General features: G+C 32.9%; 2 protein-coding genes across 9 annotated transcripts; one reads left to right on the top strand and one right to left on the bottom strand.

The window, feature by feature from the left end:
* Window positions 1-41: 41 nt before the first annotated feature.
* Window positions 42-6,114, top strand: LOC127063722 (N(G),N(G)-dimethylarginine dimethylaminohydrolase 1). Of its 3 annotated transcripts, XM_050993813.1 has the most exons (7): window positions 42-474; window positions 720-822; window positions 926-1,023; window positions 1,384-1,440; window positions 1,901-1,996; window positions 2,106-2,229; window positions 5,888-6,114. In XM_050993813.1, the coding sequence occupies exons 1-7, from the start codon at window positions 217-219 to the stop codon at window positions 5,917-5,919; spliced, it is 768 nt and encodes a 255-aa protein (XP_050849770.1). In that variant the 5' UTR covers window positions 42-216; the 3' UTR covers window positions 5,920-6,114. The 3 variants fall into 3 exon arrangements, with proteins under 3 accessions (XP_050849770.1, XP_050849768.1, XP_050849769.1); XM_050993811.1 differs by lacking the exon at window positions 5,888-6,114 and having other exon boundaries at window positions 43-474; window positions 2,106-2,391; XM_050993812.1 differs by lacking the exons at window positions 1,384-1,440; window positions 5,888-6,114 and having other exon boundaries at window positions 44-474; window positions 2,106-2,391.
* LOC127063705 (bumetanide-sensitive sodium-(potassium)-chloride cotransporter) lies at window positions 3,591-14,991 on the bottom strand. 6 transcript variants are annotated; one of them, XM_050993776.1, is made up of 19 exons: window positions 14,353-14,914; window positions 14,050-14,266; window positions 12,295-12,697; window positions 8,764-8,923; window positions 8,552-8,647; window positions 8,226-8,417; window positions 7,974-8,150; window positions 7,764-7,903; window positions 7,283-7,585; window positions 6,981-7,206; window positions 6,777-6,898; window positions 6,436-6,571; window positions 6,122-6,333; window positions 5,785-6,026; window positions 5,561-5,709; window positions 5,150-5,480; window positions 4,905-5,059; window positions 4,695-4,803; window positions 3,591-4,599 (listed from the first exon to the last, which is right to left on the bottom strand). In XM_050993776.1, exons 3-19 carry the CDS (start codon window positions 12,559-12,561, stop codon window positions 4,464-4,466), a joined length of 3,153 nt encoding a protein of 1,050 aa, XP_050849733.1. In that variant the 5' UTR covers window positions 12,562-12,697; window positions 14,050-14,266; window positions 14,353-14,914; the 3' UTR covers window positions 3,591-4,463. The 6 variants fall into 6 exon arrangements, with proteins under 6 accessions (XP_050849733.1, XP_050849728.1, XP_050849732.1 ...); XM_050993771.1 differs by having other exon boundaries at window positions 7,974-8,417; window positions 14,353-14,991; XM_050993775.1 differs by having other exon boundaries at window positions 7,974-8,417; window positions 14,114-14,266; window positions 14,353-14,991.
* Between the last annotated feature and the right edge of the window lie 25 nt (window positions 14,992-15,016).

The raw sequence follows: 15,016 nt of genomic DNA, 5'->3' as shown, positions 1-15,016 counted from the left end.
ATCACCTAACTAACTTCACATCTTAGTAAGTTGTTAATATTTTAACGTTGGTAGCTTTCAACGTATTCATTTTGTGTTGTTTTTGCGTAAAACGTCAAATTGGTGTGTTCTTGTTGGAATAATTGGAATAAATCGTAATTAACGGTGTGATAAATAATCGAGGAATCATTTCTACAAATCATTCCAGCGTAACAGACAAATTGAGTTGCTTTAGTCATGCCATTACATAGATATACTCATGCTATTTTATGTAGAATCCCTCTTTCTCTGCGAACGAGAGGGGAGGTCACGCTTGACGAGGCTAGAAAGCAACATTTAGCTTTAGCGCAATTATTACGAGAACTTGATATTGACGTGGTTGAAATGCCTCCAGACGAAAATTCACCTCTATGTGTTTTCGTTGAGGATATTGCGGTTGTTTGCAATGGTATTGCACTCATCGCTCGACCAACCGAACCATCTCGTTTAAAAGAGGTATCGCCCTTGTTATCGAATTAACTTCTCATTTGACGAATACATTTTTAAAGCCACTTAACTCATGCCTTGCTCTCAATTGTCATCTGACTTAATTTAAAGTAATGTTATTTATACATACTATATATTGTACATCATAATGTTTCAATGATTTAAACTTGAAATTTTTTTTTTTTATTTTGTTCTATTTTAAATGGATATTTATAGATATTAAAATTGACAATAAATTAATGTTTTAATTTCAGATTGATACTATTAGAGCTGTTTTAAAAAAAGAATTAGAAATACCTTTAATAGAAATTGCAGACAAGAATGCTCGTTTAGATGGAGGAGATGTTTTATTCACAGGTAATAATTAATGTAAATTTTTATGATACTCTTTTGCTAACATATAACATAATTTATGTTCTAGGAATAATACTTATAAAATATATAAATCATTTTGTTATAGGCCGTGAATTTTTTGTTGGCTTGTCACATTTTACAAACGAAGCAGGAGCACGTGCAGTTGCTGCAGCATTTCCTGAATATCCTTGTGTACCTATAAAGGTTTGTTGATCAAACCATGTTTCTTTTAAAAACATTTGTATATATATTTCATGAAAGATCATGGTTATTATTAATAATCTTTTAATACTGATATCAAGAAATAATTAGCTAGAGAGCAAGAAAAATGAATAATTTTTTTTCAGAAAACTGATAAAGTGGTATCTTAAAGATGTTTAGATGTTACTAATACTCTGATGTACATATCATTTATATTACAATACATTCATAATATAATTCATACTTAATTTACAGCACATTATCTAATTAAAACATATGCAGTACATATCATGGAATCAGAATGTATCAATATTTGTAGAAAAAATCATACTCATACAACATATTTTTCATTATTCATTTAAGGTGGGTGATGGTGGCGAAGAGGTGATAGTGGAGAGTCTTACCTCAGCCCCTCTTCAGGTTTGGGTGCACTAGTTTGACTCTCTTATGCATATTCCATTGAGAAAAAGTATTCACAAATTAGAGAAATGATCGCACGTTTTATATAAAAAGTTTTTATTTAATAAATATTCTGTAAAAATATAATACAGAATATTTAAGCGATGCTTTAAAATCAAAATTGATAATGCAAGTTTTAGCTTAGCATATTCGTGCACATGGAGTTCATAGCAAAGTTACTCACTCACCTTAGCACGCATTCCATTTTTTATCAACCTCAGTATTTTTTGCAGAAATAATATTATTGCTCATTGATGCATAAGTGCTTGAATCTTTGTAAATGAAACATTTATCAATGAACAGTAGCTATGATAAACACATGTACAGTTTTTTTTTCCTTTTTATACACTAATACATAAAATATAAGTATTTAGTTTGAAAATATAATTATATATAATATTTTTGTCTTTGATTTTTTAAGGTTGCAGAATCCAAACGCTTGAAATCATTAGTTACCATGGCTGGCCCTGATGTTATTTGTGTTGGTGCTGGCAAAGAATGTCAGGAAGTGTTAAAAGTAAGTTACATATATGTAATAATTATTTTAAATAGTTCAATATTTTTCAGTAGTTTCATTGAGTGAATTGATTTGTTTAATAAATATTTCCAATTATTTTTCTATATAGAGGATTGAACGAGAAGCAACATACAGTTACCAGACTTTAACAGTACCTGAAGATGCTGCTGCAAATGTTCTGTATGTCAATGGAACTCTCATTCATCGGTCAGAGGATGAAATTCCACAATCAAGTAAGGTTTTTATGGAAAAAGTAGAATTTCCAACTAGATCATTACCCATGTCTGAATTAGCAAAAGTCAGTTCTGGTTTATCTTCTTGTTGTTTATTAGTCCGCAGACCGAGACATATTCGTAGTATTTAAAAAAAAAAAAAAAAAAAGAAAGAAAGAAAAACAGAAAGAAATTAATAACATGATATATAATCTCAATGAAGTACCCTGTATTTTAACAAGTAAAAAGAAACTTTCTTTAAGGGGCTGAACACGTATTAATTTTATTAAAGAAAGTTGATCTATCACCATAGCTTTTATATCATTTTGATATCTGGATGTATAAATTTAACAAGTATAAAAAAATTAATATAATATATTTAAGTTTTAAATGTAAAGAAAGAGTTAATATATATATTGATGTGTTTAAAGTAAAAATACTAGTTTATATTACTAATAGAATTATTTTGTATATTTTTTTGCACTTGCCATTGAGATATTTTTACTACTTTCTATTTTTCAATTTTATTACAGTATTTATACCATTATGTAAAATCTTGTTATATTGTAGCAGTACCATGACATCTACTTTTGTTATTTTAATTAGTATCATTTCTTATTTGTATTTTTTTTTACAAAATAATTATATTCATTTAATCTTTCATTTTGCATTTAAATGATATAAAGGACAGTATTGTGGTAATAAATATTGCACAATGTTTTTATTATGCATAAGGGGTTAGAATAAAGACTCTTTTAATATTATAATATTCGAGCAAAATCAAACTTTTACACTTGATATGAACTAGTATTTTATATTCGGACATTTTGCAGAATATTTAGGACATTTATAAAACAAAATGATTTCCTTTTTTCAACAATATTCTGACTCCCATAAATGCATTTACAACTAGTCGTTAAAACGTGTTCACAAATTATGCAATCAGAAACTCTATATACTTAGTAATAAAAAGTATCCACGATATTATCAGCTAGATTTATATACACATCTTTTAAAATATACAAAGAGATACAGTACATATATTATTGTGTAGCTATGTTACTTGAAAGTAAATTTCTTAGAAAATCCATTTATTCATTGAAAATATTTGAAATACGTTTTAAGATTCTTCAGCTGTTTTCTATATATAGATTCTCTTATACATATTATATATATAAATTTTGCCGATTAATTATATATATATATATAAATTTGGCCGATTAGTTCAAATACAGCATCTATGTTACATTTACAAACACGTATCATACAATAGTACTGATGATTAAGAGTTAAAAATTCATATTGCATTAATATAATATAATTTAGGCTTCACAATAAAGGCACTGAGCTTAAGGTCCTATACACTAAAATTCATTCTGCTCTCTCATAGTATTATATTATTTTATATTTTACAAGATAGTTAACATCATACAATACGAAAATATCATAATTAATAATATACGAAACTATTATTAATCTCCTTGCTTTTTTATATAAGTGTAATAACGTTAAGTATGATATTATGGCTTGTATATTTTATCTTTTTTTACATATTGTCTGTGCACAAGAAAAAGACACAAATATAAAATTAATTTTTGTCAGTGGAGTGCTTCCCATTCTTAAGTGTTATATAATGATATAATCATAAAATGTTTTTCGATATAAAGAGCTTCGTATATTATCAATTGCTTTATAACACACACAAATTTAATTACAAAATTTGAATAACATATAAATAGATTTATCTTATCTCTACTTTATGTATAATTTTCTCTTGAAGAATAATGTTAAAATGTAGAAATGATAATGTAGAATTCTGAATTCTTTGTAAAATCTAATCCTTCTAAAACAATGATTCTCGTAAATATGTAAAAAAAAAAAAGATGACAAAGTCAATAATAAAAAGAATGATAAATACATAATGAGATAATCATTTATTACAATTATTATCTCATTCTTGTAAATCGTATTAAATATATACATACGAACTAAAAATAAAATTTTATCCATATAATGTATTTAGTATCAGCATAAAAATCATTTAAAAAATACGATAATGATATTATGTTTTTATCTGTACGCATACAAAAAGAAATGTTCAATATTCTAAAATTAGATGTCTTCTTCCTATTCAATGATTTCACTATACTTACATACATAACTCGTCATTTAATATAATGCTATCATGTTATACAATATCTCACTTGGTTTTTTTTTCTTCTTTTTTTTTGTTTACGGACTTTTTTATTATGTATTCAAGAATAGAAAGTTAAAACAGATGTATGATTTCCTCGGACAAGTAAAAATGGTGGCATGTCACGTGTAAGAGATTCAAGCCACGCCATATAAAGAGGTGCAGATACGGCACCTTTCCGTGGCATTGGCAATGTCCTATATACGAATAGATATATACGTATATACAATAAATTAAAAATATATATATATAATTTATATTAGAACAGGAAAAGGAAAGTATGTTTACTTACATAACAATTAAATTCGCTTCCATAGAATTTTCAAGTAATAATTCTCGTAATCGGAGATGTCTATTTGTTTTTTCTTTCATCGCAATAAGTTCAGATTCTCTTATAATACCTAAAAAATGCAAAAAAGAAACAATTCTATAAAATTTATATACACGTAACTTTAATTGTGCGACGAAAGAATGAAAGAAAAAGAGAGTTAAAAAACAATACCATCGTCGGAATCTTTAGTATTATCGCATTGTTGAAAATGGGCGATCAATGAATCAAAGAAATTTTTCGTACTGCTTTGAGCTGGTTTTGATATATCTGGTATTACTTTCAAAGCCGAATAATCTATCCGAAATTTCGATAAAAGACTAGCCATACTGAAATAATTTTCGATTATATATATATATAACAATCGTTTTTATCGTATAGAAAAGTAATAATACAAGAGTTGTTTTGAGAAAACATACTTTCTTTGTTCATACTCGAGTTCAGAATGTTTATTTGCAAGAGCAAAAACTCTTAATTTGCTATTTGACCAATTGCGTCTCGTACTAATAATATAAGGTAATAAAAGTGTTAAACCACCATCATCATATAACCACCACACATCTATCGTGCCTTTTTTTTGTTTTTTTTGGAATTTTGTAACAGTATTAAATATTTCCTTTGCTATGGGAGTTATGTTTTGTCTATTTTCACGCTGTTGTTCATTTGCAAGCGGATTTGGATATTCGTTAACTACTTTCGAACGTTTCGGAGCAGGACTTCCTGGTATTGAAATGTCTGAAGTACTACTGGCTACAAAAAGGGAGGAAATAATTATATTATTATCATACATTATAGAATATAATAGCATGCGGATTAATGTGATTAGATACCTTGACTAAGTTGAGAGAAACTTTGATTTGCTGGTATCACAGTAGGTACAAATCTTTTTTGTTCCTCAACTTCCGTTATAACTCCACTGCTGTCTAATCCTTCTTGAATTCGTAAAAGAGCTACAGCTATGTGCATATCTAATGCTTTGCTATGAAAATGACACGATTATGACGATCGTAAATTTTTTTTACGTCCAAGTACAAAGACATTTCAATTTACTTACTGCATGATGTTAAAGTACATATTCAAATTCTCCCGTGAACAGCACGCCCAGTCTTGTTTATAACCCATCAATAAAATATTAGGTTTCATTTTTCCCAAACCAGCGGCTTGCAAAAGAGAAGTAGTACCGTCTTGAAAATTGGCGCCATCAACCACAGAATAAAACGCTTTTATTTTATTCGCTCTAAACCACGAAGTACATTTCGCTATCATGTTATTTCGTGTTTTGTACGATATTGATGTCTAAGAGATACGTATATGTAAAGGATTAATGAAATTTATGAAACAGTATGTGAACATTTCTTCGTTAATAAATTGTAATTATTAATTATCCATACCTCTATAATGTGTCCACAAATAAATAAACTTTGATTCTTCGTAATATGATGAGCAAAATCTACTAACGATACTCTCGCAGATGGAGGTCCAGTAAGAACTAATAATTGGGGTTTGTAATTTTTAACATGTTCTTCTACCCTATCTAATTGTTGAATCGCCGTCAAAGCATTGTTATACGATTGGGCTTGCGTAGTGGAGCCCCAATTCACGTCTACAATATAAGTATTAAATTAATCGATAAGAAAACGAAACATGTAAAAAACTTCGAAGTTAGCTATATGCGAAGAGTGCATCAATTATTTATCGAATTTACCAGGCTTCCTATACGAGACTACCAAATAAAGCGCTAGAACTACGAACAACGTAATCAAGGCTGTCCACCATGAGATCAAAAACATCACAGAAACACATAGAACAGCACCGGCGAGACTGAGCCACATGTTGTAATACTGAAATACATCAGAAAAATATATATCAACTATCAGTTCAAGCAAATAATTTTTATTGCAATATGTAATTAACTCTTTCCTATCGAAATCACTAATTTCTAGGATTAGGATATCCTGGTAACAATTATTTAAAAGTATGTTACCCGTTGCGCGAGTGAAAGTATTTTAAGACTATTATGATAGGAAAGAATTGAAATGCATCTACCTTAAATGTTGGTCGCCAACCAATTGGTCTTGCTAGAGAAGCATGAAAAGTGCTGAAATTGATAAGAGTGTATGCAGCCAGGAAGAAATTTGATATCAGTGGAGCGATAGCGTTTAACTCTCCTAAAAAAACAGAGTAATCTTCAATTGCTAATGCATCGTTAATAAATATATTAATATGCATATATATTAAGTATATGTTTACCAATTAGTATAAAACCAACGGCAATGATAAAAGTAAGAAAATATCCGCGAATAGGTTCCTTGTCTTTGTCTCCGCTAAACCATCCTATTCCAGGATAAAGATTATCAAGACAGAGAGCTTGGAATACTTTTGGTGCAGATACCAAAGAGGCTAAGGCACTTGAGAGCGTTGCTGCGAAACAGCCAGCATAAATAAAAGGACCAAAAGCGGATACTAATTCGATTACCTATAAATAATCATTGTTGTATTCATAATTGATATATCTTTTTATAAACGGATGATCTCTTAATTATAAAGCAAACCTGAAAGCTATTGTGAGTTCCATAGTTACATCCAGACGTACAATTAAATTTGGTGCCATATACGCTCCAAATAGTTTCGTTCCAATTCCCAACAATGGTAACATTTTCTTCTGAAGTGTCATTTCTTACGTCGAGAAACGATTGCACGACGTAAGAATTATTAACAGTTGTTCTTAAGTCATTTATATCACCGGAAGCGTCTCGCATGACGCTACCTCCAACCATAATTGCCATAAGAATATATGATAGTGTCGTTAATAATATCGCAAGTAAAGTTCCTTTCGGTATCGCTGATTGAGGATCCTATTGGGAAGAAAGTGATATAAAACGGATATAATAAGAGAGTGATATAAAGCGAATTTTCAGATCCTATATTCGACGAATTTTGTAATGTGTATATGAATGAAATATACACGTAAAAATGAAAAGATGATGTTATATAGAAAAAAAATGTTTTCTGCAGACGAAAGGACTAAATCACCTTCAAGTCACCGGATATATTCGCACCTGCCAGGATACCTGTTGCCGCCGGGAAGAAGATAGCTAGGACTGAAAAGAAATCATGCTTCACACCTTCGCTATATCTGTAGTCCGAATGCAAATTATCCATGAATAGATCAGCTGGAAATACGAAGATAAGGATAAATTATCGAAACAAAATCCGTTGATTCGATAGATTTAAATAATTTACCATTATATCCTATAAATCCTTTCGCCCTTTCCTCGTCATTTTTTGGCCCTATGAAGGTACCAATCATAAAATCAACGATAGCTGCAAGAAGTATAACCAGAAGACCGATCTGAGCTTTTGCTTCCCACTCCAAACCTACCATTACGATCAAGAGAAGGAAAACTATGGTCACGCAACCTATTAATGAAAAGGCAAACATCACAACGCTATTCCCGGATAGATCTATATTTTTTGAGGATATTTCTGTCAAACCTATAATTCTAATGTCCGTGCTGGCACAGTCCACTATACAAAGTTCATAAGATTTAAGACAACCAACCATACTTTCGCAGAATCCTACTACATACATGGAACAGGCAACTGCATTCGCTAATGAAAATATTAATCCTATAGAACCTCCAAACTCTGGTCCAAGCGAACGTGATATCATATAATAGGTTCCACCTATGATAATTAATAAGTTGGATAAATTTTTATCGATATTATATATATATATATATATATATATATATATATATATATATATATATATACATGCATACACACACACATGATATGTACTATACGAATTTTCATACCTCCTTTTATAAGTCCGTTCGTACTAATTGCCGACATGGATAAAGATGTAATGGTCGTTACTACTGTAGTTGTAAGAATCAAGAGTATAGATTGTCCTGAAATTACAGAAAAATGATGTTTCATTCTTTAGAGGAATTGTCGATAGATCATACAGGTAATTTTATATATATATACACACATATATATATGTGTGTGTGTATTATATATTCACCTATGCCAGTATGAGCTACGACCCAAGAAAGTCGAAGAAAGAGCATAACCCCCCATATGTTTAGGAGGCATCTCATTAAAACTCCCTGAATCCATCCAAATTTGATACCGGACACCGGCAGCTTTACGTCCGTTATAGGCAGTGTGTGTGAGCCGGATCTCTAAACGTACAAATTATATTTTCTTTTTATATACAAAAAAATTCATGTAAATCAATGAGATTGAATAAATTTCAATATATTAAAAAGATCATATAAATATATCATATAAAATGATCATCTATGTTAATATAATAATTATTGCAATGATTATATAAACTTGATACACTAAACACATTAAAGACTTACTTAAGCGAAAGTAATCGACTTCGTTTTTGTTGCGATACGTGTAATTGATAAACGTGAGCTCAAGGTCAAAAATCGACGGGATTAACGCGCGATTACGTCAATTTACTTTACGGTAAAGACCGTGAGATCGTTAAATGAAATGAACCTAGAAGATAGGATGAAAAAATATCGATTTGATTGAGATAAAGAAAGAGAGATGCATCGGATTCGAATCTCTCTCTCTCTCTCTCTACGCAGACGTTACGCGTAAATTGAGATTTAGAGGTGGTTATCGACATTGAAGGTGATTCGTCTAGAGGAAGGGTCGTCCGCGAGTCGCCCAATGAAGACTAACGATTTACGTAACGACGCCTCGCATATCGTACATACGCCATACGACGCCCAACATCGGAATGCTTTTTACAAACGAAATTCAAAGATGTTTGTTTATTATTTTAACTTCGGCGGACGTTGAGATAGAGCGCCGATCTTAGATTATTAGCTCAAAGTTTCACCTCGAGAAGAAGCCCTGGACGAATTAGGGACATATCCAATAAAGGAAGGAGAATCAAACAATCGGATTGTTTCCCAACGTCATAACAGAAAATCATAGTAAAGGAAGAAAATATTACAAATCGACCGTACTTACACATGTGTAAATCTTTCGACGAACGACCCGACGGGAGTCTATAGCGACTCTTAAAAGAGACGCTCGTTTCGTCCAATTATTTCCCGTTATATCCACGAATATCTTGCCTTGGACTCTACTATAATTGCGAAATTATTCTTGCACACCTCCGCAGATCCAATCTCGTGACACTTTGCCCTCTACAAATAACGGTCAATGCATCTATTTCTTTTTTTTTTACTTTTCTGTTTTCCTTTTTTTTTCTTTCTTTTTTTTTCTTTCTTTTTTTCCTATTTTATTACGTTCCAAACTGATATAGAAAAGCGTCGTCGATCATCTTGATTTTTGATCGTGTCAATGCTACGCGTGTTACGTCATGATGCGTTACGCGCTTAGACATTTCGTGACATGTGCCGCGATAGTGAAATAATAACGAACGCTTAACCCTCGCAACATAATGTATTCGAAGCACGCGATTTCCTATATTAAGTCCGATGTAGGTATGCACTATGCCTGACAATTCGGATCAACGACTGGTGTTTCTATTTTCTGAATCATTGTCACTACAGTGATACGAGACCCGTAATTATTTCTCGTTGCTTTATTCTTACTACGAATGCATTTCATTCAAAGACAAGATTTCATTGTGGATAAGAATAGAGAAATGTTAAAAATCCACGATGACTCATGTCTGATAATAATCGTCCGTTGCGATGATTACTTTGTGCACATATTACGTTGGCCTTCCTTATGGATCTCGTTTAAACATTTAACAACGCCGCCGTTAGAAGGGACATTCGGCGAAGACGCCGAAAAGGAAGCGATTTTTCAAAGAAGTTTCTCATGAATAAGATCTCTTCTGTTATTTCTTATGTTGTGCGTATTAAATCGTTAATAATGAATGATATTTCGTTTTACGTAGACATCGTTTCTCAAGAATCAATCTTTAAGCTGTTATACGAATGTTTGCATATTTAATGAAAAACTCGTAACATATTCCACGCGTTTCATGAAAAATTTATTCCGAGATAATCCCGTGGCTGACTGCGATCAGAAATTATCGTCTTTATTATCGTCAGAATAAAATTCTTCATCTGCGTCGTCCATCTGTATTTCTTCGTAAACATTAAATCTTAACTTCTTCAACATTTTGTATATTCACATTCACGTTTCCTGTCGTTTAGAGAAGAATCTTCGCGTTCTTCTTTTATGTCCAAGCATATCAAAAGGAATCTCATCCGGCGAGACAGAAATATGGGCGTTAAGATAGGAGGAGGTTGGAATATAACAACGAATCTGTTTGAAATTGAACGATTCGGATTCGTTTCAGCTGAATCAAAAAATGATTATTCGAAATGGAAGATCGTTAACTTCCGCGTTAAATTTGATCTTATCGTTCGTGGCGTTAATAACGACCGCATGGTCGATCTCGAAGACTTCGTCGTAGTTTCCAGATGATGCTTTAATTGACCGACAGAACGTGAGGGTCTTCGTTTTGACCCAACAACGTTTACGACGAGGCTCTCATAGACAAAAAAATGTGTCACGCTTACGTGACATAGTACGCGATATCCTTCTCCGCAATCGAACAAGTTTCTTTTTATATCGTGATGTGCATCGGTATGCAAGACGACTACTCTATCGACTTTCTAACTTGTACGATTAGACGATTTCTCTAACAAGAAAAAAATATCAGATAGTCTTTCTATATATATACGAATATATACATATATATGTACGAATAGAGAGACTGGCTGATATTATCTATCCGTCTATCCATGTGTATATATACATATAGTGTGTGTGCCTACACACACGCTTACACGTACACACACGCGCTCAACTTTAAAGAAAATATTTTTAAGAAAGTAGTTACGCACGAATATGTTGTCGGAGACCTTAATTTTTGCAGATATGCACGTTTTCTACATTCTAAACTTGAGCGCGCTATATGAGCTCGTAAAATATTTGTCGATTCTTGCAACTTTAGAAAACTTCGAGTCGCTCTCACACTCGGTTCTAATAAAATTCCTTAGAGACACGTTTATGAACGTTTACAATCATTCAATATCTAATAAATATTTTGTAACGATTATCCATGCGTCGTTTCATTTTGCTGTACCAAATCAGATTATCTTTCAAAACTAAGAAGATCGAGGAACAGTATTGATCGGATTAAGATCAGACGATGTGTATATCAATTTTGCCCTTATGGAAAATAGATATTAAATATCTATATAATGCGCTTTGTAAATCCTTATAGACGTTTACGTGTAGACGTTCGCAGAAAAGCGACGATATAATTTAAGAGGCTTTAGAAAATGATTTACCTTTCATGCCTGAACGTCGTTTGTTCAAGTATCGAAAGCCAATTTTAGAAGCTTCTAATCTATGATAGTAATATATATGCATATACACTTTGAAATATTAACATTTCCTTGATCCACATTTGTAAGAAATTTTGATTAAAGGTAGAAGGGCCTTTCTCACGCCTATAACGAAGGAAGATGCGTTGGATGGAGGGATATTATTAAAAAAAAAAAAAAAAAAGGAAAAAAAAAGCTTGGTCTCACGTTACCTTGTTAAGAAGGGTAGGATTGTGGAGTTCATCGAGCGAGGGTCTGTGAGCAGCCTGGATACTCATAATATTCCTATAATTGTCGAGCCTAGGTAAAGCTTCCCTCGTCATGTGTCTCAGGGATTTTTTCGTTTCCTGTTCGCCTAAGAGACTGGTGCGACCTTCGACGCTGTCCACTCGATTCACGTGGAATCTCGTTCTCCTAAGAGGATTCAGCTCCACCGTCTCGGAATCCGTGTCCCCGTTTATACCGTTTTCGTGCGCCATTCTTCTTTTTCTTTTCCTTGAACTTTTTCTTTTTCCTAGAATTTCTTGAAGAAATTTCTTACGAAACTTCTTTTTCTCGTAGGACTCGTTCGATTTATTAAAGAATCTTCACCGATCACCGATCTTCTTCGAATTCCTGCCAACAAGAATGATTCTTTTAATTCTTCTGATTCATAGAAATAAGAATAGAACACGTAATAAGCGCGATTCTTTTTCTACGAAGTTACGATCGGCGAACGATCGATCGATAACCAATCGTCGCGTGCCCTTGGCCGGTGATCACAATTAGTTAACGAGTACCGCATGACTTATGTTAGACAATTATGAAATTATACTTGTTTATCTCTGAGCGCATGCATAATTACTGTCTCCTAGCACGTTAATGCGAGAGTCATTTAATCATCGAATTAACTGCCCCCTTGGCACAATCCACGTTTCCACGCGAGCGAACACTTCTTATTTGTCTTATTATTTAAGGCTTCTACTCTCGACACCAACTTAATTAATCGATCAAATTGATAAAACGTGTAATACGAACGTGTCGCGTTATATTTGAATTTCTAATAACGAAAAGATATATCGTTAAAACTCGGCCATATTCGTGCATATTCGAACGACGATAATCGATTTTATATGCAGATTCGATATGCGATATCTCGAGACTCGCTTGAAAATAAAATGTCTCCTCGCTCGAAAATTTTCATTAGATTTGAAAAGAACAAAAGAATAAAATTAATAGAATTTCATAATAAATACTTTGAATAGTTAATTAAATCCATTGTTCCAATAAGATCAAGTATATGTACATACATACATTGAAATGACGACAATCGATTTAATTAGATCAAACAAGACGTTTTCTTCTATTTGCATTTCTCTTGTCGCCAATTCATTAACCATTTGTATACTTTAATAGCGACCTCGAGATGTACGATGACAGTTTAACGTATTCAAGGACAAACGAAATTTCTTTCTTTTACGCATCTCAACCCATTCGTATATATTCTCGAAAATGGAAATGCATTCTTACGAGACACCATCTACGACGATAACGAATGATCGATTTTAATCGCTGAATGAATCATATCGAAAGAAATCGCAAAAGAAAGGATCGTTTTCAGTTGAAATGTCGTTAACCTAGAATACGATTTAAATGGACACGCATGCTCGAATCAACCATGCCAGTAGAACTTTTCTAACGTGTACGGAATTCGAGCGAACGAGAAATTAATCTTACGTTCTAAGAAGAACATACATAATCATAGCTTGCCGAATACGTAATATATGATCGCTCGATCGTAAAAAAAGGAAACGCGTTCGCCGAATGGAGAATATTCTTTCGATCATTTGAAAATACGAGCGAGGACTAATGAAAGATATCGAAGAGAAAAAAAGAGAAAAAAAGGGGAAAAAAAATGAAAAGAAAAAGAAGAAGCAGAAAATAGTATGAAGAGGCTAGCTGCCTTGATCTCTCCTATTACGACTCACGGTTGAAAAATAGTTCCTTCGTCCAGGTAAGAAGTATAGATATTCGTTGAAAAAGGCGCCGCACCTTTTTCTCCTCATAATGCGCCGACGAGGAAGAAGAGAAGAAGAAGAAGAAGAAGAGGAAGAAGAAGAAGAAGAAGAACTCGAAAATTCGTGCTTCGGGATAACGTCCCTCTTCTAACGGTGCCAATTCTTCGCCATTGCGTGCAACGTATCACTGAAAATCATATGGCAAGGGGTTGAATTTAGAAAAAAAAAAAAAGAAAAGAAGAAGAAAGAAAATAGAAAAAAGAAAAACGTTACCGCGCTCTGGCGTCGTTTTTAAGAAAGAACCTTCGAACGAATCGGTTATACTTCGCAACGAGAGAGAAATACGAAACAAATAATTTAATCAAAGAATGATCGCTTCTGACTTTTTCGATAATTATTTTTCGGATCGTCCTTTACATACATATTTATATCTAATATGTACGTCTGCTTGTCCTTAATACAATCAGCAGAATAGACAGTACTACCCTTGCGTATAACCTTCTAACGAAGCAAATGTAATTCCCATCTTCTTCGTCTTCTGTTCGTACCTTTCTGTTCCAGATTGTATAGATCTGATGTCTACGATGAGTTCCGTTATAAATATCGACACGATCACGTCTCTCTTTATACACGTGTGGTTACTCGTATCGGACATACACACGCGTATTCGACCGGGTGCCGGATGTAACGGACGCTTTTCTCGCTTGCGCAATTCGAGAAACTCCCTCCAGTCGTTTTAACGACGCGACAGTTCGACTGTCACTGACAACCTCTAGGGAGAAGAGCAGTAAGCGGTTACCCTCTCTCCACTAAGTATTCTGCTACCACCACCACCGCTACCACCCCTACCATTCGGTTACTCTTTGTTACTCGACTACTGTGTCCTACTACTTCAGTCATACATATCTCGCTGCAAGTTAAAACGACTCTAGAGCTT

Source organism: Vespula vulgaris, chromosome 5 (assembly GCF_905475345.1).
Source record: "Vespula vulgaris chromosome 5, iyVesVulg1.1, whole genome shotgun sequence".
Taxonomy (NCBI): Eukaryota; Metazoa; Arthropoda; class Insecta; order Hymenoptera; family Vespidae; genus Vespula; species Vespula vulgaris.
Note: the sequence above shows the minus strand (reverse complement) of the source record. Positions and strands in the feature narration are given on the sequence as shown.